The sequence below is a fragment of the Triplophysa rosa genome, linkage group LG15, assembly GCF_024868665.1.
Source record: "Triplophysa rosa linkage group LG15, Trosa_1v2, whole genome shotgun sequence".
NCBI classification, from domain to species: Eukaryota; Metazoa; Chordata; class Actinopteri; order Cypriniformes; family Nemacheilidae; genus Triplophysa; species Triplophysa rosa.
This window is the reverse complement of record NC_079904.1, coordinates 14,697,842-14,720,582: the sequence shown is the minus strand read 5'-3', so window position 1 is coordinate 14,720,582 and position 22,741 is coordinate 14,697,842. Positions and strand designations below refer to the sequence as shown.

Here is a 22,741-nt window from a genome sequence, read left to right as displayed (position 1 = left end):
GAGCACTGAAATCATTCTCAGTACATTTAGATAGGCCAGAAGGTTTCTCAGTCTGCCATGTGCTAAGCTTGATCCCTGCAAACTACCCTTTTAAGCTTTCCTGATGTAGCTTGATGTACTGTAGATCAAAGATGAGGCACGACACCTCAAGCGAAACCAGGCTATACAGTCGTACCTCTATTTCCTTTAACAGCATCATTTCCATGTCTGGGGTGTAAAATCTTCCATTTGCCGCCTCATAAAACACAGAGATGTCACCTGGGATTTCTATCGAAATCAAAATTTGTATATAACCTGTATCTAACCACCAATAAAAAAGCAACATTTCCTCGGAGAGAAAGAAAAAACCCAGTGGGACACAAACAGCCACTCACAATTCAGAAACAGTTTCTAACCAAATTCCCTCCATTTGCTGTTATTAACAAGGTAACAGGAATACGAAAAGTGATTAAAAAATATATATTTTAAATTTACTTCCAAAAAGCATTTCATAACAAGATCTACCAAACGCAAACTCTCCCCACACCTTTATCTTCCCATCTTTCCTCTTCTGCCGAGAGTGTATCGTCCTCTTTGCATGACTGGTGGATTCTGCCCAGGCATTGCCACATGCTCCCGGCCTTTCAAGCTGGTAGCCTCCCTTATACTCCCCCCTCTGCCCCTGTGGCCTCCCACCTGTTGGTGTCCTTTAGAAGCCAGGGTCTCTCTTATGCCTGCTGTCCAACCCAATCACGGCCATGACAGGGGAGAGCGAGCCTGTGAAATCACACCTCTCAGCTGTTCACACTCGCATAGAGACACCCTACACCCACAACTCCCCTTTTACAGCGAATTTCAATGGCTCCTTTAAAAGATATATACAGTAGAGAAAAAAGACGGGAACCAGGAAATAACTACGGATGGGGGACTGTGGGGTCACTGCTGAAACAAGCTAGAACACTGACTTGGTATTTAGGATGGAAAAGATTAGTGACGGAGAGAAATTTATTTTACTGTTGATTTTCATATACTATAATACACAAAAAAAGGAAGAAATGTGGAATGCACTGTAAGATGGAGAATGTAAAGAAAAACATCTGCAAAATGCATGTATGTACTGTGATTTGTACCAAATGTTCCTGACAAAATCAAATCAGTTTTATATTACACCATAATGATGTCCAAAAGTAAAAATAAATCAAAAACATGCTTTTATTGACCCACTGGTTTTCTCAATGAAAAACAAAATAGCTGAAAAAATGAATCTAATTTAATACAGCATTTTGCTGCAAATATAACATTAAAATATAATTTAAAAAATGTTTTTGTGTTTAAAAAGTGTTCTCAGACATTTAGAACCCAAAAATGTACCCAATTTAAAGTGACGGTTCACCCAAAAATGAAACTTCTGTCATCATTTACTCACCCTTTTGTCATTTCTAACCTGTAGGACTTTCTTTCTTCTGCAGAACACAAAAGAAGATATTCTGAAGAACGTTGGTAACCAAACAACATTGGCCCCCATTGACTTTCATTATATGGACACAAAACCACTGAGACCTTTCTCAAAGGTCATTCAGGTTTGGAATGGCGTAAATGATGAAAGAATTGTTATTTTGGGGTGAACTATCCCTCGCATGACAATACGTCCAGATTGAAATACGTCCAGCCCAGGAAAAGTAAGTCACTTCAATGGCAGCAAAACGGTACATAAATAACTACAACTAATGATAAAGTCTTGTGACAGCACAGTTGTTCCAGACTTAACAACAATTATCAATTGATAAACAACATGTTTTTTTGTGTGTTTTCTTTATGCAGACTCCTGTGTATCACATTCATTGTCAACATGACTCAATGAGCCATTTTATTTTGATACATATCTCTTCACCATGATGTCCACATTATTTCAAGACTGTCAAAAGACTAAACCAGCTCCGGGCTTTCAGAATTAACCTGACCTAGTTCTACAGAGGAAATGGGAGAGGTCAGAGTACATTTTCCCCTGCAACAAGCATGGCAGTACCCCTGAAGTCAGCACCTGTGTTCTAAAAGGAGCTCAGGCAACAGGAGACCCATCCCTATTCACAGAGACCCTGGGCCAGAGATGAGGATTATTCTGAAACCCAACACTCTGCGCCCTTTTACCAGTTTGTGACAGCCACAAATAGCCAGCCCGATCGCCCCAGTCAGGGATAGCACCATGCATGCTTAACAATTACAATTTCTAGTGGCTGTACATGACAGTAACAAATGAAACATTTCCATAGACGTTATTATCCAGGATTACATCATATGCGGTCAGTTATAACACATGGCATCTTCACCTGTCACTGCAGATTATTTCCTTACCAAGCTAAATAACTTTCTGTAATTTTCCCTTGGTCGGTATTGATTACTGTTTTAACTAAGCTTAAAGTTGATGTCCGATTTTATTGAAGCAATACAAAAACTGTGGAATTCCAAATACCACATGAACAGTTGTTTTCAGTATCTAATCTCATTGAAGCTGCACCAATGCAAGGGTGTGTCTTTAATGCATTACGGAAACAATAGGGAACAAGTGTGCACTAGGATCACCAAAAAAGTGTTGGAGAAGAACGTAAGCTCCAAATCTGATCGGTGGGTTTATATTTAACACGGGGAGTCGAGCTGGGCCCCAGAGTGCTAATAACTTTGTTCCTTTCTGTCAGCATTTGGCCAACAGCATCCTGGTTTATTCTAAGAGGCCATTGCTCTCGCTTTTTCCGGAGGCTGACATATAATTTTTCAGACAGTGAACATTCAGACAGCTGATTCTCACTCCGCTTAGGGCCGAGAAACATTGTCTGGGCACAGGTCTTCAGGGGCTATAGCCATAATTTATCTCTATTCTGGGTCACATGATTGTTGTTTAAAATAAATAGCATAGATAAAAGAATGATGTTACTTATTATACTAAAGGCAGTAAATGTATTATGCTGCTATAAAAGTAGCAATCTCAAAGAAAAGAAATGTCACAAAAGAGATCTTTATTAAACATATTACTTTTCTTATCCCTGAGTGAAAAACGATTGAGTTCAAATAAAGAGAACAGATTGTCCGATTCATTTTCTCCATTGGAGATTTATGAGAGATTTCAAACTCTCAAATTTGCCCCAAAACCATTTTAACTACTTATGCTATCATTTTATATCTTTATAATTTTGTCATATTTATTCAGCTTTATAACATTTATAACAACGCTTTTACCCAAAGCATTTTAAAAGAGTGAGGAAAACAATAAAGCAACTGATGGAACATACTTACACAGCATGCCATCAATTATTGTGTCTATTTGTGTTTCTTCAAAGCAATTTTAGGTGAAGCGACATCACAAAATAGAGATTTATATGTCACGTTCTACATAAGTACACCCTGTCTCCTGGATGCTTTGTGCGCTTCAGATGACTTGCTTTCTGCTATACACTGAACAGTGATGTCATCTTTATACATACAGTAAAAACAAGTGAAATTGGTAAAATATAGCACAATGTGTTAACTTTAAAAGTTTTGCCCTTTTTTAGGTATGACAGTTGCTGTCACTGAGGTTGACACAGCTGTCTCTGAGAGGCTGTTGCTGCTCTGTAAAGCATTGGAAAGGTCAAAGGTGACTTGCATTTCAATAGATGTTAAAACAGGTGCTAGCCCTAAACAGGTGAACACCTTTCCCCCCGATGTCAAACATGACTCTTACAATAAGAATAGGATAGAATATCCAATAGAATTTTTGTGAAAAGTTATCGGCATATTCTAATTCTGTGACACTTACACTTACATGTGATGTTTTTTCTTTATGCTGTGTCCAGAATGCAGATAGAACCTTATAATTCCAAGGATGTGTGTTATCTAAAGCAACATACTGTATAACACATTAAACATGTATTGTTAAGGTATTTTTACTCTCAATTACATTTACATCTGTACTTTACCTTTATACTAGTGTTTTTACTTTTGAAAAATGACTTCTCTATATCATACTTTTTTTACTCCACTACATTTCACAAATACCTGTCATTTTGCACCTTAAACAAATAGATAGGTCTACTTACTTTTACTCAAGTTTTTTTTACCAAGATTTTTAATGTACCTAAGTATTAAAGGTGAAAAACAAGTAAACATGTATTTATGAAATGTAGTGGAGTTAAAAGTATTATATATGCTTTAAGTGGTGAAGTAAATCTTCCAGAAAATGAAAAAAAAAACACTGATTTAGTACAGATACGGTGATTAAGTCCAGGTCTCTTGCTGGTAAGTATTCTGAATATAATTCTCTTGTGTGTATTTTTTTCAGTCACAGTAAGCAACCGTTTTAGCGATGGGTATTGAAGTTATTAAACAGCAGACCAAAAGGTAATATGACAGGAAATGCACCTCTGACCTCATCCTGTCACTCCCTTAAAGAACTTACAGTACATGAAACAGACAAGGTGTCAAAATAGGATACTTGTTGCTTCCACTGGTGTCAGCAATCTCATTGAAATGCCGGGGTGTCCACTAAATGACCGTGTGACCACCGTCAGGGTAACAAGGTGAGGCTTGGGTAACTGGGTCAAAATGTGGATAATCACTCTGAATAACAATTGAACAAAAGAGAATAGGTGTGTGAAAGGATTTGCATTCACTGTACATCATGTAAATGCATCATTTCGAGTTGTCATGTAATATCAAAAAGTATATTTGCTGTATACTGTAGTATTTGAGGATTTGATCACCACAAGATTTGTAAGAAAACCCATGAAGCACATGAACAAAATGGAAACCATTTTATTCATGTGCTTCATGGGTTTTCTTACAAAGCTTCTTGTTTTTTAATGTTTCAATGTCTACATAAATGATTTTATTTTTATTGTGCATTGTCTAAATTTATAGTAACACAGTAAACAACCATGTGCTATTTCACAAGCATTCACTGGAAATGACGTGGTGTCTCTGTTTGTAATTTTATTGTCACATTCATTAAATATGCCCTCATGGATTTTTTTTGTGCCATTATGTTGTCAGCTAAATCAAAGCAGAAGCACCAAAATGAAATACCACTATGGGGGAGACCAGAGGAGTTGTTACATTTTTAATATTTCATAGGTTTAGGTTTAACAAAACATTAAAGTCCAACTTTGTTTGACTGCTAGAATATGCAGTTTTATTGTGGTCATAAGACTGGAATTTCAGTTTGGAGAAATAAAGTTCACCAAAATTATTCTATTATTCTGAATAATTATAATATAAGATATTATTAGCCTATAATTATAAAGTCGTTTTTGAAACCAATATGCAAAACCCCATCCATAAAACCTTATGATTAGATATCCCCTAAGTAGCTTATTGTAACCACATAGGCCTACAGAAATACACGCCCATGTATGCCAATTTAATTTTCAATATTTCAACAAATATGTAAATATTCATATTTCCTAATTTACAGATAAAACATATTTTTAAATAAGACTTTAAACTTTTATTTTAAAAATAAAACTTTTATAGGGTTTTCAGAACCCGGGGTGTAGCTTCCGTTTTATATTTTGTATCAATACATTTATTTCAGGTTTAGATTTTGTATCATACATTTATTTCAGTTTTAGATTTTGTGTCTAATGGTTTAAAGAACGAGCTTAAATTTTAAAGAAAAAATAAATAAATAGCGTAAATGGCACATTTAAATGTATATAAAATGGTTGTCCATATTGTTTCCCTTTTTCGTAAAGTCCCATAGGCTAGTTAATGTACTTGTGGGTTGTTTGTTAATAAATCAACAATATATTAAACGGCCACACTGCGCGCTCGCGCTGTACTTCCTGTTTACTACAGTGCAAGATGGCGGCGCCCACACATTCAACAACACGAAGGAAGGGCAGTTCATAAACCGAGCTATGGTTTTTCTCGTGAAAATAATTTGAAAACAAATATAAAGTGCAATCGTTCTCTGCAGTAGGTCGCGCGTTTTCTTTTTCATTACGATACATTTTTGTAATGATACGCCTAATGATGGTTGAAATGTTCACGTGCACTCCAATGTTTTTAAAGCTGCTGTCTGAGGAGTAAATATTCATCCGAACTAACTGCACATATTATAGGAGGATAATATAGCATTAATGCGCTCTCACACTTTCATTGGTCTCGGTAATCATTAATGGGATCAAGCACAGGCATGAGATGTGCAAAAACATTGCAGCTCACCCTTGCGGTCATTAAACCAGATGCCGTGGCTCATCCTCTCATTCTGGAGGTGAGATAACCGGAAGGATTGCACTAAACTGTCACAGTGAGCACCATTGTCACCATCTATCTATCTATCTATCTATCTATCTATCTATCTATCTATCTATCTATCTATCTATCTATCTATCTATCTATCTATCTATCTATCTATCTATCTATCTATCTATCTATCTAAATATACTGCCAGCAGACTGTCATAAGGTATTTTGTAACTGTAATGTATTTGTGACGTTTCCGAGTAGCCTACCACCTATTTGATTTGAGTTTGGCTGCATAAAATATTGGCCAATATACAGTATATCATCCTGGCCTGCTAAATATGTTTATAAACCTGTTTATAAAGACCATGGATGGCTTGTGACTCAAACAGACATCTCCCACTCATTTATGGAGGATTAAAGCTACATTATAATTTGTCTTTGCTATTAAAATGAGGCAATCTCTTGCCTGATTTAATTTCCGCTGTCTGTAGCCTCAAAGAGATAAAGTGGCTTTAATTAGCAAACCATTTCCTCATGCAACCTGGCATGAACACTGGAGCTCACGACCTTTCATTTACACCAGGGAATTCACAATTAAAGAGAGATTTGCTTTTATCACTCAACCTTTACCTTCTTTCTTTTGGAGGAGTACAGCTCTCATTAACTCGTCACTATGTTGAGAGGAAAGATTGATAGATGAGTTGAAAAGACTTGTGGTGGAACTGCTAGCGCAGCAACACATTTTAATTGGCTGTTGAAGTTTCTGCTTTGCAGATATTTAGAGGATGTTAGGAGGATATCAAAAGATTTTTATTCATTGCTTTCTAGGCTCTTCATCAGAAGATTGTAGAAAACTTCATTATAATCAGAAAAAAAGACCTGGCGTGGAGAAGAGTAGATTCAGAAAGGTTTTATGCAGAACATGCAGGTAGAAAAGAGTTTTATTTCTTGTATTCAAACACACTGCTTGAACCTAAACAACATACAATGTAGCATTGGAGTTGTTGCCATCGTATAGTTTTATATTTTTGAAAACCAAAACCAAACCAAACCTCTTTTAATAATAAGCTAAACTACTGCTTAGTACTTAGTTGTGGGTCGTTCTGAGCTGTATATTTACTAGATGTGAAATGATAAACGATTCCATAGTATTACAATATTTTTAGTTTAAATTTTAACATTTTTTTTAAAAAATATAACTAAAATTCAAATAAAGGAGATTTATTTTCAGAATGTTCACAATTTTCAGTGAAATTTTTTACACACAACTTATTACAGAATTGACAACATTTTATCGAACCTTCTGTATGTAAATGAATTAAAATGGAAAATGTCTGTCACTAAAAAACCCCTCTAAATTTTAAGAGTTAGGAACACATTTAATAAAATTAAACCTTAAAAGAGAACATCTAAAACATTGAAACATTTTATATGCGTACACAGCTCACGTGTTGGCAGCTCAACCAATAGGATTAAACAGAAGTCATATGGTAAAACAATTGGCATTGCAATACGTCATGCCACAATAAACCACCCCTACTATAGTATTTGCATACAGCAGTTGACATTTTATTCTATTGCAATCGTATATACTGTACTATATATTCACACCGCCCAGCCCTAATTGAATATGCCATGAAGCTCATACATGTGCTGTTTGAAAGAATTCTCATACTACTCACTAGTTGGCTAAAGCTCTGCTCTGCAATGTGTTAAAACTGTCCTACTTTCCTCAGCCAACAGTATATGAATGAAAATGGTCTCTGTAACAGATTGAATTGGAATGGTTCAGTACATGTGTGGGTGTGTATCAGTGATGTGTGATTTTAAACAAGATGAGTCACTGTTAAGGCTCCAAACAACCTGTTACTCAGTCTCAGCTTATCTTATTCTGCCTTGAAGGAAAAGCAGCTGCCTGGTATTCATATGTCAGTATAATGTATTCAAAACCTCGCTCTGACCAAGTTAACAGATTGCAGCAAAAAGCTGCTGCATAAACCAAAGCATCATCCCTGTTGGACTGTTTCAAGTATTATAAGCATAATCTGTTCAAATAAAAGCAAACACTAATTCAGCAATTTGTGTTGATTATTCTCTGTTTTTTTACAGGGCGTTTTTTCTATCAAAGACTGGTTGAATTCATGTCAAGGTAAATATAAATATTTTTTCTCTTATCTATTTGTAAAACCAAATTAATAATTAACGTTTATGTGTCGGAAAAGCATGTGCTTTTTTACTAGTGACAAAAAATGCTGTTGATCCATCTCATGAATTCAATGTCTCCTATCATTAAGCAAACATCTTCAACAGCTAGTTGTTTTTAGTTCATGTTTTGTCACTCTGTAATGTGAACATTTTTCTTATTCATCTGTAAACCACGTAAATAATTATGCTGCAACATTGTGTTCACATTCACGCTTAACTTAACGTTCAGCTATTTTTGGTGTTCTTTGTATTTCTGTTGTAAGTGTTCACAATACAGGGAAGAAAAACAAATGATAATAGAAATTCTTTATATAGTTTGTGTATATGTAGGGAATCAAAGGTTAATCGTGTAACCCCTTCTTCCCTCACGAGCGTGCTCTTTTGAAGAGCTTCAGAAATCCATTTCCACAAATTACACCCTTAATAGGCCTTCAAATTACTGGACTGGTCTGCCGTCGTTGTATGGTGACCTGCTGCATAGACTCACTTTAAAGTAATAATGAATGCAGATCTGGTCTCTCTTCTTGGGAGAAGTGACAGATTGTTAATATTGCGGGTGGTATGGTTTAGACAGGGAGGCTGATGTTACCATGGCACCCTGTCCTCAGGCCCCATCTGGGTCTGCGGAATTTGAAACATTACCGCAACACTTGAACTGACCTGTGCTTAATTGTATTGTACCCTTTAAAATTGTGCTTGTGGCTCTGTGAATTAAAGGGAAAGTTCACCCAAAAAAGATTTTCTCTTTCTTCTGCAGAACACAAAAGAGGATATTTTGAAGAACATTGATAAACAAACAACATTGGTTCTCATTGACTTCCATTGTAAGGACATACAAACATTGAGACATTTCTCAAAATGTCTTCTTTTGTATTCCACAAAAGAAAGAGTCATATAGAGGGTTTATCCTTTTAAAGTATAAAAACCTGAATGTATGATGTCGGAAATGATGTTAGTTTTTGTGAGGATACTGGAATTTGATATCGTAGACAAGCTCAAGGATGCTCCTTAATTTATGTTGATTCTACTTACATTCCGTCTTATTTTCACAACAGTGGCCCAATGAGAGCTTACATTATAGCCAGAGAGGATGCTATCACTCACTGGAGAGGGATGATGGGCCCAACAAAAGTGTTTAGAGCTCGTTACGCCTCATCAGACAGCTTACGGGGCCAATACGGGCTGACTGACACTAGAAACACCACCCATGGTTCAGGTAACAACTATAAAAGTGGAAATAACTGTAATCACTCTTTAATCGCGCTTTATTAGTATTTGTTTATTTATATTTGTATTTTTCTAATTCAATTGATTAAATGCATAAAAAAATCATAAACTTAAAAAGCCCAACTACAACCTGGATCATTTTAAGCTGCAATTTGTGTGGTTTTTGAATACTTCAAAACTCTTGAGGATTACTTTAAGGCAGGTTACAATATCTTTTGATAGACTATGTTCAGTAATTACATTCGAAACTTGTTCATATTTTTTTCTTTCAGATTCCATTGAATCAGCCAGGAGAGAGATTGCATTTTTCTTCCCAGAATTCCTTGCAGATGAGTGGATGAAGAGGGAAGAGCCTGGTTTCAGGTTGGGACCTATTGAATATGATGAACAGAGACAAATTCACACTCGACAGATAACAGGATTATAATTGCAGGATACAATGCTACATTAATGCCTTCACCAACTGGTACCTTAATGCTGAGTTGTATTTATTTGTTTGCTTACACAAGAATGTCATTTGTCTATACTGCAACTGTGCCAATTAACAAGATTGTATTCATTTGCATGTGTTTAATATAATACATGTATACAAAAGATACTAGCCTTGGAGTTAATTTATGTTTTCCTTTATATATTGTAGCAAACTCCAGTCATTTCTTCTGCCATACTAACAGAATACAGCTTTGTCACAATATTCTGGTTTACATAAACCAGTTGGCACTACAGTATGTTAAGTGGCCCTGTAATTTAAAAGAAATGATGATAATTAATAGCTTTAAAAGCACTTCAGTCCAAACTAGAGCAACTATAATCATTGTGGAAAGATTATTTTAAACAGTGGTTGGTCTTTTGATTACAGTGTCTGTAGAATTCCTAAAATAATTGAATAGTGTATTGACAATATGCAACAATCTAAAGACTAATTCTTCTTTTCCTTTCAGTAAAGAGTTGTTTGGCAATATTAAAATAACAGAATATATTGTATTCTACACACCACTTTTACCTTGTAGCTTCATAATCGAATAGATGTTTTCCCTCTAGTCGAAAAATATTTTTTATGTAACAATGTTTTTCTTAGATGAAAAGACACATTCCTTGTTTCAATAATGACAACAACAGTGTTTTGATGACTTGTACCATAAAAAAGAACGAAACACTGTTTCAAGGCAACTATTGTGTGATAATAACACTTACATAAGAGAGACCTGATTTTCATATACATACACATCATCACACGAAGACGTCAACATAAAAGCCATCAAACAATTATTATAATTCATTTTAAATAACTAAATAAACTCTACAGCAATATCCATAATCAACTTAAACATTTAACTCACACACTTTTGTTGTTGGCATTTCGTCCAAACAATTTAAGTATATTTTAGCCATTTAAAGCACATTAAACAATCATTCCAATCTATAAATGTATGCCTTTGATTGCCTTTCTATATTTGTATGCTTCAAATGTACAGTACGTACAGTACATTTACTAAGACTGTATGCATCAAAAACAATTTAAACAATCTACTGTCATCTGTAACTTAAGGATGATGATAAATTGACCATTGAATGATTCTGTTAATCTCAACGCTGATGTAATTCTTCATTCAGGTCATCCCTGCTTTTTCCTTCTTTGGTCCATAACTACTTCACCAAAGCTTTCAATAAGTCCAAGGTAGAATCTGTTTCAGGCAAATGAACAATCCTCGTGATATCTTTTGCAAGCATCTTATTCTTTAGTATCCTTTAGACCTTCCACTGGTTTTGTGACCTCATATGTGGTTTGGGATTTTTCCTTGATCTTTCTGCTCTTGTCCACCTTTCGGATACTTTGAGTCACAGTTATGGTCACCTGCTTGGTAGACATCCTGTTGTCCTGCCATTTGGTCTAGAAGACATTGAAACATTTGGATGTGATCAAACATGAGTGTGACCAGACGAGTGCAACCTCAACATTTGAACACATTTTTTAAACACACTATATTGAAAACCAGCTGAGCTGTCAAATCGATTAATCACGATTAATCAATTCCAAAATAAATGTTTTTATTGATATAATATGTGTCTGTTGTGTATATTTATAATTATTGTGCATGCCGAGGTTCTGAACAAATTTTGTTGTGATGTTTTTTTAAACAAGTTCAACGTTTCTAAGTTATAGCAATTTAGCATTAGTCAAGATTTGAAATATGAAGTTGAAATGACTTGTACAGCCTATTTGATTATATTAAAAAAATGAATTAAGTTGAAATAGATGAAAATAATTTTTAGTGTAAAACAAGTTATCAGTGTTTATAACTTATTTAAACTTTATGTTTTGTTTAATGTCGTTTGATGTCTAAGCAATAAAAAAATACATTACATTAAAAAAATATTTAATGTATGAGTGGCTTGAGCAAAGCAAAAGACTGGATTAAACAAAACCAGTACATTTTACTGAGGGTACTTACTATTTCCTCAGTTCGAAGCACACTTCGCCTTTGTAATGTTGTACCGGACGTGGACAGAATTTCCTGCTCTTGTGAAGAGAGTACAGCAGGGGTGCTTCCCGTTTTCATGTCATTAAGACCCACCTCGGACATGGCTGAACACACTTTCAGATATGCCTGAGCTGGAGCAGGCAGGCCATCATCAAACAGATCTATAAGAGTATAAAATAATATTTTCTTCAAATAGTGACATATCAATAAAATTATGCTAATTTTTTTAAATGTTCCACTATAAGATGGGTGGAGTTAAATAAAATCACAGGTTTTCATATAGAATAATATATGAATGTATAACTGTGCACATCTATTTTTCTTGCCAATTCTCTTATTCTCAAATGCTTCTTGTGTATTTTAAATGTATCAGGTAATTCATGTCATCATTTACACAATGTTGCTGCTTTGCTCCAAGAGTAACAATTGTACACAAAGTGATAAGGAGCACGTATTGTGTTCAGACCTGCCTATACAGTACTGAAATTTAACCATCTCCATGGCAACAAGAGACCTACTAGATTGCATTGCTCACTAACAGCATGCTTGTGACACTATCCTCTAATTGTATAGGACATTTTATAGTTCTAATTTTAGTTTTTTCAGAAATCTACATGTCTTGAAATTTTACACTCTCCATTCTCACCAAGGTTGGCGGATTTCTCTGACGGGAAGCCTACTTCTGAAGAGTTTTCTGAGGGAATGCTCTGGATGGAGGACAGGGGTATGTCTGTGTCTGTGCTGGTCAGCCAAGTGGACTCTGTCTCTTTGGTCCAGCTTTCCATATATCTCGGCTCCAACGCATCTGTCCTGGAGCCTCCACAACCCATGGTATCAAAGACCACAACTACACAGCTCTTGGTCCATTAAAACAATTCCAAAATAGCAAAAGAAATAGGCATTAGCCTGAATAGGTTTGCTATAGTGGGTTCACCACTTTCTTTCAGTCATGCATGTTATTATTTATCATCAGCAAGCCAAATGTCAGAATCATGTTGCTTGTAAGGGATCTGTAGGCTTTCAATGACCAAGTGGCAGGTCAAACAATGAGAAAGGTTAATTCTGTTGAAGAGAAATAATAGTCCTGTTTGTAATTATTTGGATTTACGTCTGCATGCGGTTTACAATAATCAAATCGAAAAGTGCATAAAAGTATTTTAAAACACAGCAAATGAATAAATAAACAACAATTCTGCAATATACAATAAAAGTGGTAATGATTTCCATGAAAATTATTCCATGAAAAAACGATTCCAGTATTTAATGGTGTTCTGTTGGTCTCCATTCGCCAGATAACATCTCACCAACGGAACCAACACAGTAGAGACCAATATAATTCCCATTAAAACCAGTACAATTCCTATTATAACCATTACACACTATACACAGCCTAATGAATTTAGCAGTAGTTCAACTCTCGTAATCCACACATGACGTAAACAAAAGCGAGTTTGAGATTTCCTCCGGTCACGAATAAACGAAGGTAACGAATTTATTTAGCCTAAAATTCATTCTTAATTTGAACCCTGCGATGCACAATAAATAGCGTATACTGCCGTTACTCTCGTCAATTCCTTACACGAGCGCATCGTGTCGTATTTAGCCTACATAAACGTATAAACGTTAAATACGCCGGTATACTTGATAGAAAACGCATTCAAACGTGCTGGGAGCAATGGTTAGCGGGCTTTTACGCGATGTAGCCTAGATGTTTTACATAAAATTTACCGAGTGTTGTTACAAGAAAATGCTTTCTTTTGTAAATAATAACAGCATTGCATTCATTAGCACTCACCATTGTCATCCTCTTCTTAAAACATCAATGGCAAGATCGGCACAGGAGCTCTGCAGCGATGAGCAAAGCGAACACTGAGAGATGAGACACTCCCCCATCATTCTCTCTCTCTCTCTCTCTCTCTCTCTCTCTCTCTCTCTCTCTCTCTCTCTCCCTCTCAGCATCAGCAGCCTGAACATAAAACGAGGTGCGTGGTACAAAATATGTTTTAATAATAACTTAACAGCCCTCTAAAACACAACAGCACCCGATGTGTTGGCAATGGTAAAGCTCCACTCCCTTTGTCAGCTGAAACGTCACAGTTGGTATTGTTTCCGTGTCTGTCCAAATGTAAAGACAGTCAATTATTGTGCATTTGATACCGAAAACAGGAAATATAGCAGAAGAACAATTAAGAGACCACTGCAAAATTATTTTCACTTTTTTTTATTTACCATTTATATAGTGATGTGTTTAAATAAAATTATCATTTTTGTTTCATTCTCTGAACTAGTGACAACATATTTTTATTTGCAGAATATAAAAGGCATCGTTTGACTCGGCTAAAACGAATATTATCGTTTGTTTTAGATATAATGCAATGTGTATACACGATTTAAGGTTCAAAACTGCTATATTTTCCACATAGGCCTACTGTGCATGTTTGTATCTCCTCTTTGCCCATACCTGTCAACATTTGTGTACCAAAATCCGGGAGACCCGGCGGGGGGGTGGGGTGTAGTATCTGATTGGTTGTGCAGGGCAAATAGGGCACCCCTCTGTTATAAATCGTTTAAATCTTTTAATTACTTTATATCCAGGGCAGGTTACTTTTAAAATGTATTTCACTACAGATTACAAAATACATGCTTTAAAAAGTAATTTGTAACGTATTACGTTAGATTACACAAATTCTGTAACATAATCTAAATACCTTAGAATACTTTGGAATACTGATAAGGTAACACAAAGGGATCACCAAACAGAGGACTTGGTTTTCCTCTGCATTTTATTTTAAACAGCATTAGTTTTCCACAATACAGTATATCTTAAAGCAAAAAAGTCCACAATCATTGAAAAAAGAAAAGGAAAAATGCTGATGCTCAAAAAGGCAGCACAATGCATTAAGAGCTGGGGTGTGTAAACTTTTTTGAATTGGAGGCAAAATGTACTTATTTTGGTCTTCTGGGAAACATGTGGTGATACATGCTTAATGTGAAGGGCAGAACTACATGAAAAAATATGATCTATAAACAAATTAAAAAATCTTTACACATCATCCTGTTTAAACATTTTCACCCCCTTCTCTGAATGCGTTGAGTAAATAAAAAATAAATAAAAAATTTGTTTTTTTCAAAATTGCGAGATTTAAACTTGCAGTTGCAAGTTATATAATCAGAATCGCATGAAAGACTTTGCCCCGCCTCTCTGAAACGCACAGATTTTTTACAAAGCTCATTGCTCTGAAAAGCGAGGTGTGCTATGATTGGCCAGTGAACCGGTGTGTAGTGATTGGTCGAATACTGCAAGCGTGTGACGGTAATGTAACGTCTCTTACCATATTTGGAACATCAGGTTCCAAAGCAATTGTACTGACAGGTACGCTCACCATACTTGAGTATACATTTGGGCGGTCTTAGTCAAATCATACCACAAACTGACGTAGATTTGTGGGGGTGTGGTTACACGAGACGTTTCAGGCAGGTCTGGGTGAGCATTCGCTTTTAGATAGAATGCATCTTTTGTTCCCACACTTTCATTTGTGCAATTTTACGTGTCTAATACATGCATGGGTAACTTATAACACACCAAAGACACATAAAAACACGTATTCGCGCCATATGACCCCTTTAAAACGGAACAAACCAGTCGAAACAACAACAAAAAAAATGATGTAATGTTTGCTTATCTTGAATATTACAAAAACAAGTTCATATTCATGTTTAAACAACACAATACTAATGTTTTACATTAGGATCAGTACAAAAATGGATATATGATGGAATACACCTGGTTTGTTTCACAGTTACCATGCATATTTGCATTCTTTTAGTCCTTCACATTGGTTCAGCAGACACTGGAATTGGCACAATACATGAAGAAATTCTGATTAAAAGCTAAACTAGAGTGGTCTCTTAATTTAAAAAAGTCCAAAATGGCCTACTGTTTGTAAACAACTGTTTTTATTGGGTGCAAGGTCCGTTTTATTTGAATTGATGAATAAATGTTTCTATAGCTGAAAGATTCATATAGAAAATTCAAGATTATTTTAACCCAACAGTTGGCTGGTCCATATTTGACCCAACAATGGTGAATTTTAACACTACATGCTATGAATTATTTACAACAGGAGGGCATTATAATCGAATCATGACAGTAAAAGCTCATATTAATACTCATTAGAAGACCAAGAAACACAAAAGCATGTTAACCTTTTATGTAAATTGCTGTAGTAGCTTTAAAGGGAAAGAGGTTGAATTGGACTGCAGCCAGTATCAAAGGAGCTGGTGCTCAAAGCCTGTCAACAAAGTGTCACCACAGCTGTGTGCGCAACATGTTATTTCATTTCCAGGTGGGCTAATGTGCTACAGGTAATCTTTCAGTGTGTGAGAGCACTTTAGTGTACATGTCATCAAAAGGTGCACACTGAAAAAAAGCTTTTACTATTCAGCAGTGATTCACAAAACCACTCATCTAACTGCACTCTGTTCATTATGTCGGTGGTGTTTGTGTCTGTGTCAGTATAGTATTGACACATTGATTCTTCTTAATAGCACAACAGCTTTATATTTTGACACATCATTTTGGATGGCTGGAAGGTTTACATTTATGTAAAGTTAATTATGCCATTACTACTTTTCCCTGGTTGTTCCTCTGTTGTCTGTTGTTGATCGCGGAATGGGACCGGGTTGGACCTGCACGGTTTCGGCGGGTGCTGCTTCCTGGGTCGCGGCTCGTGGGCTCTCCCTGTTCTTCGTGGACGTTGCTCGGTGGCTTTGGTCGGGGTCACTGAGTGCAGCTATGACACGTCAGAGGAGATCTGGCCCTCCCGGCTGAGCCTGGTTTCTCCCGAGGTTTTTTTCTCTCCATTATTCATCATTGGAGTTTGGGTTCCTCGCCACAGCAGAGCAGTGTTGGCTTTCTCACCGGGAGACTGCATTTATTTATTTATTTATTCATTTATTTATTAGATATTATTTATTATAATGATCTTGCTTGGTCTATAAACACCATGCACTGTGCTGTGTTTTACCTTTCTGTGTTTTTCTTATTTGCTCCTGTAAAGCTGCTTTGGAACAATGCACATTGTGAAAAGCGCTTTATAAATAAAATTGAATTGAATTGAATTGAATGTTTATACACTTCAAAAAAATGTAGGATTCAACCCATCGTTGCACGGGTCAAACATGTTGAAAAGGGATATGTTTATCGTCTAGTTTATAACGAAAATAATTTTCATCCAGTAGCCAAAAAAGTGAATAAAGGCAAATGCATGTGCCCAGTAATATAATGTAAAACAATATCATACCATCTGATTCTTTATCAACATGCACGCTTCCCAGCCCAGACACTTCAATCGTGCTCTTCTGATTGCCTGTATCTCCACACAAACGATATCATGCTTGACATTCAACGGTAGTTGTTAAATCTTAATAAGAACAGCTAGCAATAGCCAAATTATGCTTCGTCTGGACAGCTGCATTTCTTTGTGTTAAGGAACTTGTAGGAATGACAAGCCCAACAGAGTAATGACACTGACATTTTTGTATCTGTGATTTTGGTTTAGATGATTAATATGTGGTGTTTTGTTCCAAATCCTACTCAATATACATACTGTAGATCCTAATGCGGATGGCCTTGAAGTTATCATGAATCCGCATCAGTCTTTATTAACTGAACCCCTGTTATACACCTGCTTTTATTATAGAGCAAATGAAAGAAGAAACAAGATTTCAGTAGATCATGGTCATGTTTAGGCATGTCTCTGTGTTGTTACTATGCATAATTCAAATTCATTGTGTAATATTAATTATTTCAAAACCGAAATGTTGTATATTTGGATAGAGATTCAAATATGAAATTTATGTGGACAGTTCATCCAAAATAAATAGGCTAAATAAATACAATTGCTATCATTTACTGATGTTTATTTTTTCTATGAATTGCAAGAGGAGATGTTAGGCAGAAAGTTAAATCTGACAGTCTGAAAGAGCAACATAAACATTTCTCACAATAAAATTGTTCATATAGCTTTTACACTACAACATATCCTTAAGAATTAAACTACCTGTTTTGAGTAAATGTTGCCGTTATAATGTTAACATTATAATATTACATGCATGGAAGGACTAGGCTAAATAAATAATCCTGAAAACTAAATGTACTAAACCATAATGCAAAAAGTGCAATAAAAATTCTTCATCACTCTATCCTGTAACACCACAGAAAGCCGTAAAATGCTGATGGGAAGCAATATACAGATGGTTTTCACAGCCTGTAAAATCTAAGTGAGGGTAGAAGTTAAACCACAGAGCCTTTTAATGCTATACCATTATATTACCAGGTGGTGGCAGTACAGGCAATGTTTTGCAAGGGTCGGACATTTTTTTTTCGTTCTTCTGTGTCTGAATTCGCCCCCTATCTCCTATATATTGCACTATATCGGGTGTCTGCCCAGGGGCGTAGTAAGCTTTTCAAAAGTGGGTGGGTTTGATGTGGTTTGTTTGTTAACAATAAAAACGATGAATACAATGACAGAAGGGTACAAAAGGTATAACATACAAGATATAAAAAGCTTCCCATTTAAATGAGTGATACTAGAAAAGTATAAAAACACACTCGGTGTTAAGCTTGATAGTGACATGGGTCTGACAGGACTGTGACTGCTAAATTTTGCTTACTTGCGCCTTGAAAGGGGGAGATAAAAAAAAACGCCCACACAAAGCTTTTTCTCTGGTGGTATAATTAAAAGTGTGTGATTTATATCGTTTAGCTTAAACAAGGAATAGTTGTTGTGCAGTCAAATTCACCAACCATTGAGGAGACTGGCCTGAGCCGTACATATACAGAACCCACAAATGTTCCGGAATAGGCATTTGCACATTATTTTAAGTCACGCCAATTCACAAATACAAACCATTTTAAAGCTTCAAGTACTCCGTCCTCTCAAAAGACAATCTTCAGTCAGTGCACTGAGGCAATGCACGTGCACACGGGACACAGCCTGCTCGCAACAAGGGTCAGATTGAGTTATTTTTATTAACTTATTACACATAAACGTTCAGATACACACGTTATAATGCCTGTCTTGGCGAGTATACACGTAAGCACAGTCGGTTGACTTCAGTGAGTAAATGTGAACAGCATCTGTAATAATCCCCCAAACAATGGCACAACAAAACAGCAAGATTCTTTGTCAAATATGTTGATTTTACTGCGTGTTTGGGCGATGTCACGCTGCACATGTGCGACGGATCTTCAGACTGTCCTAAAGAAAGAGGAAAGGTTGACATTCCGCTTAAAAGATCACAGGTCCGAGGATAAACGCTTTCATTGTAAAGAGCGACTGCATCAAGTGCAGCGCATTCTTTCTGACGAGTATTGTAACTTTCTGTCCTTACTGTTTACCATGGTGTTACTATAGTAAACGTGTAGGAACCAAGGTTTTTTAGGAAGATTTTAGGAAAACAAACATTTGTTCATATTTTTCTTTGTTGTCAAGGTTTGGAACAACTTGGGTGAACTCTCCCTTTGATGCATTATTTAACAACAAATTATAATAAAGAAACTCATTTTGTTTATTTGCCTGTTTCTTTATTGCTTATGATTTTTTTACTTTCTTTCATTTGGTCTGTGCTCAAAATTTAAATAGACAGTTCGCCTAATATTAATGAAAGTAATTAATTTGTTATCAAATGTTTTGACAATCACGATACACTTCTAATTCAAGGTTTTTGTGTTTTTTAGGCAGCCCTAAATTTCGGGCTTTTATTGAATTAGAGGGACATACAAATATTTACAGTATACATGTATCTTCCCTAAATACACATTTTACGGGAGCTACTTCACTCAGTTCAATGTATTTGTAAAGTGATTTTATTGGCTTTAAATATTCTTTGATCAAATTTGCGAACAAGTAGTAAGGTCATACTTGTATGAAATTGTAGGAATTAAGTTGAATACAAATAAGACAGATTCATAGTAACAAGTAGCAAACATTTATTCAAGAACTATGTACAACAAAATAAAGTAATATAAAAAGACAGATTTATAGTAATAAGTAAACATTTATTCAAGAACTATGTACAACAAAATAAAGTAATATAAAAAGACAGATTTATAGTAATAAGTAAACATTTATTCAAGAACTATGTACAATATAGACAGTATTTATAATCTAGGCTCTGCATGGATGTCACAGGCAGGTCCTCTTCCTCTGTGCTGCGTATGGCAGGGGTTCACCACTAATGTCCACATTTATACGTGGGGCAGATCTCTTTAGGCTTGGTCTGGAGAACATCTCTTTAACTCGGATGAGTCCATCAGGCTGCTCTTCTTCAAGCATGGTGGGGCAGTTTAGAGTTTTCCAGAGGCGTTGCTTCACACGAAGCCCTAACTTTAGGCTGTAGGTATGAGGCTTGCCAGAGGATGTCTTTAACATAGAATCCACCACAGCACGAGACATTCTCTGATGGTCTTCTGTGCTGTTCCCGTGGATTAAAAGAGGTTCCTCAGGGACCAGATGGGCTGGGGTGTGAGTGTTTGTAAATTCTGGGCAAAACTCAGGAATTACAGCTGCGTTTGTGAAGAAGTGGTTCTCTAGCTTTATGGCCTTTAGTTGTTTATGTGATGGATGAGAGCTACCAGACTTGGAGCTGTAGTTGTGGTCCAAGCTGACTGCATGTGCTATCACTGCAAGGTTGTCAGACAGGTTGGGATCCTTCAGAGGGCTTGAAGGTTTTCTGGTCTTTCTCAGGTTATAGCCTGGACCAGAGAAGCTACCATCTGCACTTCGCTTTAAAAGTGAAGTGACAGATTGAGTACAGATTGATCAAGAGGATTTTGCATTTTTTAACTAATGCCTTAGTGTTTTTTATGTTACCACAAGGTTGGATTAACATACCTTCATGGTGTTGAGAGTAAATTGCTCAAAGAAGAGTAGTGATTGTTTGTAAAATCTCTCAAAGGATATCTCAGAGAAGATCCTGTGTGCTCTCTTCAGTGTGCTTTTAGGATATGAGTGTGGTTGCTACCAACGAAACGACTGTTCAGCCAATCACGTGGCTGCTTGGAATTTTGAAATATAAACAAAGTTATTATATAACCTTAAGGTTNTCGAGGATGGGGACAAACACGATGTCTGTGTCAGGTGTTTGGGGTTCCAACACGCTGAGGCAGCTTTCGTGGACTCATCTTGCCCGCACTGCTCATCCGTCAGCCAAGTGCTCGCGGACCGCTCGCAGTCCGTCTCGCTCGCCTCATTGTTCCCTAGCTGGCGTTGCCACACCGTCAGCATCCTCCTTCACGCAGTCGGACACGATGCGTGATGAGATGTCCATCGCAGCATCGGAGAGTGATTTGCTGGCATCCGATCCCGACGACTCTCTGCAGCTCCCTCCTAGGGGGGGTCGAGCTCAGGAGGAGGCGGATGTCGAGATGTCAGCCATGCTTTCCCGGGCCGCCGTGTGCATTGGGTTAGAGTGTACTCCGGTGCCTCTCCCCCAGCGCTCACGGTTGGATACGTGGTTCTTGGGCTCTGAGCGCGACTCCAAGCCGCGCCCAACCCCGGTTCCATTTTTCCCGGAAGTGCATGAGGAACTGGCGAAAACATGGAACGCCCCCTTTTCGGCGCGTACACGTCAAACTAGTTCCGTCGATCTCTCTTCCCTCGATGGTGGGGCGGCTAGGGGTTACGTCGAGGTTCCCCAGGTGGAACGTGCAGTCGCGGTGCACCTGTGCCCGCAGGCGGCATCCACCTGGAGAGGTCGACCGAACGACCGAAACTCCCGTCCAAAGCATGTAGGACTTCGGCATCGCTGGTGTCGAAGGCCTACACTGCCTAGTGCCCACTTTTTCACAAAAGGAGTTTCCTATCTCCCTGGGTGTTCGTCACAGCCGCTCTCACCCTCTGTCAGACGGTGTTCGGCCACTCGACGTTGCGTCTTGTTGTGAATTACATGATGACTGGTCTCATGAACGAATCGGTTGCAGGTGACTTAAGAGACCAGCATCCGTTCAGGTCAGACAACAGTGTCTTTGGCGAGGGGGTTTTGGTGTAAACTGTAACTAACAGTGAGCCAGACAGACCTCTCAGGGTAGGAGATGGACTAAAAATAAATTCCCAAAACTTATTGCCTGATTTAGAAAAAAAATGAATTCTTCAAGCAGTGGTATACAAGTATGTCATGCTGGCCCTTCAGGAGTCACTTTTAACCTTTATCCTGTGGTTTCAACCTCTGTCTATAACGCCTGTAAAAATCTGTATTCATGTATTTTACAACATTTCAGCTTTTGATTCTTATTATGTGTCTCAAAGAACCTGAGAATCTTGTAGACTTTGGGTAGGTTACAGTTCTGGAAAACGGTGGCACTGCAGGATACAGGGTTTCTCATGGTTTCACATCTTATTCTTCATCTTAATTTTTCATTACTTTGCAGTTAAACTGTATCCTTTTTTCTGGTAAAATAACATAAAACGACTGGTCGATCAAAAATATTGATGTCGACTAATTATCAGCGTCGACGCCGTCGATTATATCGACCAATCGCGACAGCCCTAATACTGTCACCGTAACCATGACAGTATAAAAGGACATTTTAAGTCAATCAACAGCACTATTTCCTCTCTCAATCAG

At 37.0% G+C, this 22,741-nt stretch overlaps 2 protein-coding genes across 3 annotated transcripts; one reads left to right on the top strand and one right to left on the bottom strand.

Moving 5' to 3' along the window:
- The first annotated feature begins 5,806 nt into the window (after window positions 1-5,806).
- Window positions 5,807-10,072, top strand: nme6 (NME/NM23 nucleoside diphosphate kinase 6). Its single transcript, XM_057353894.1, has 5 exons — window positions 5,807-6,223; window positions 7,026-7,125; window positions 8,307-8,346; window positions 9,458-9,618; window positions 9,902-10,072. Exons 1-5 carry the CDS (start codon window positions 6,128-6,130, stop codon window positions 10,054-10,056), a joined length of 552 nt encoding a protein of 183 aa, XP_057209877.1. The 5' UTR covers window positions 5,807-6,127; the 3' UTR covers window positions 10,057-10,072.
- A 1,285-nt stretch (window positions 10,073-11,357) lies between these two features.
- On the bottom strand, window positions 11,358-14,297 carry baalcb (BAALC binder of MAP3K1 and KLF4 b). 2 transcript variants are annotated; one of them, XM_057353892.1, is made up of 4 exons: window positions 13,908-14,297; window positions 12,759-12,969; window positions 12,083-12,273; window positions 11,358-11,520 (listed from the first exon to the last, which is right to left on the bottom strand). In XM_057353892.1, exons 1-4 carry the CDS (start codon window positions 13,914-13,916, stop codon window positions 11,362-11,364), a joined length of 570 nt encoding a protein of 189 aa, XP_057209875.1. In that variant the 5' UTR covers window positions 13,917-14,297; the 3' UTR covers window positions 11,358-11,361. The 2 variants fall into 2 exon arrangements, with proteins under 2 accessions (XP_057209875.1, XP_057209876.1); XM_057353893.1 differs by having other exon boundaries at window positions 12,759-13,174; window positions 13,908-14,296.
- Window positions 14,298-22,741: the final 8,444 nt, after the last annotated feature.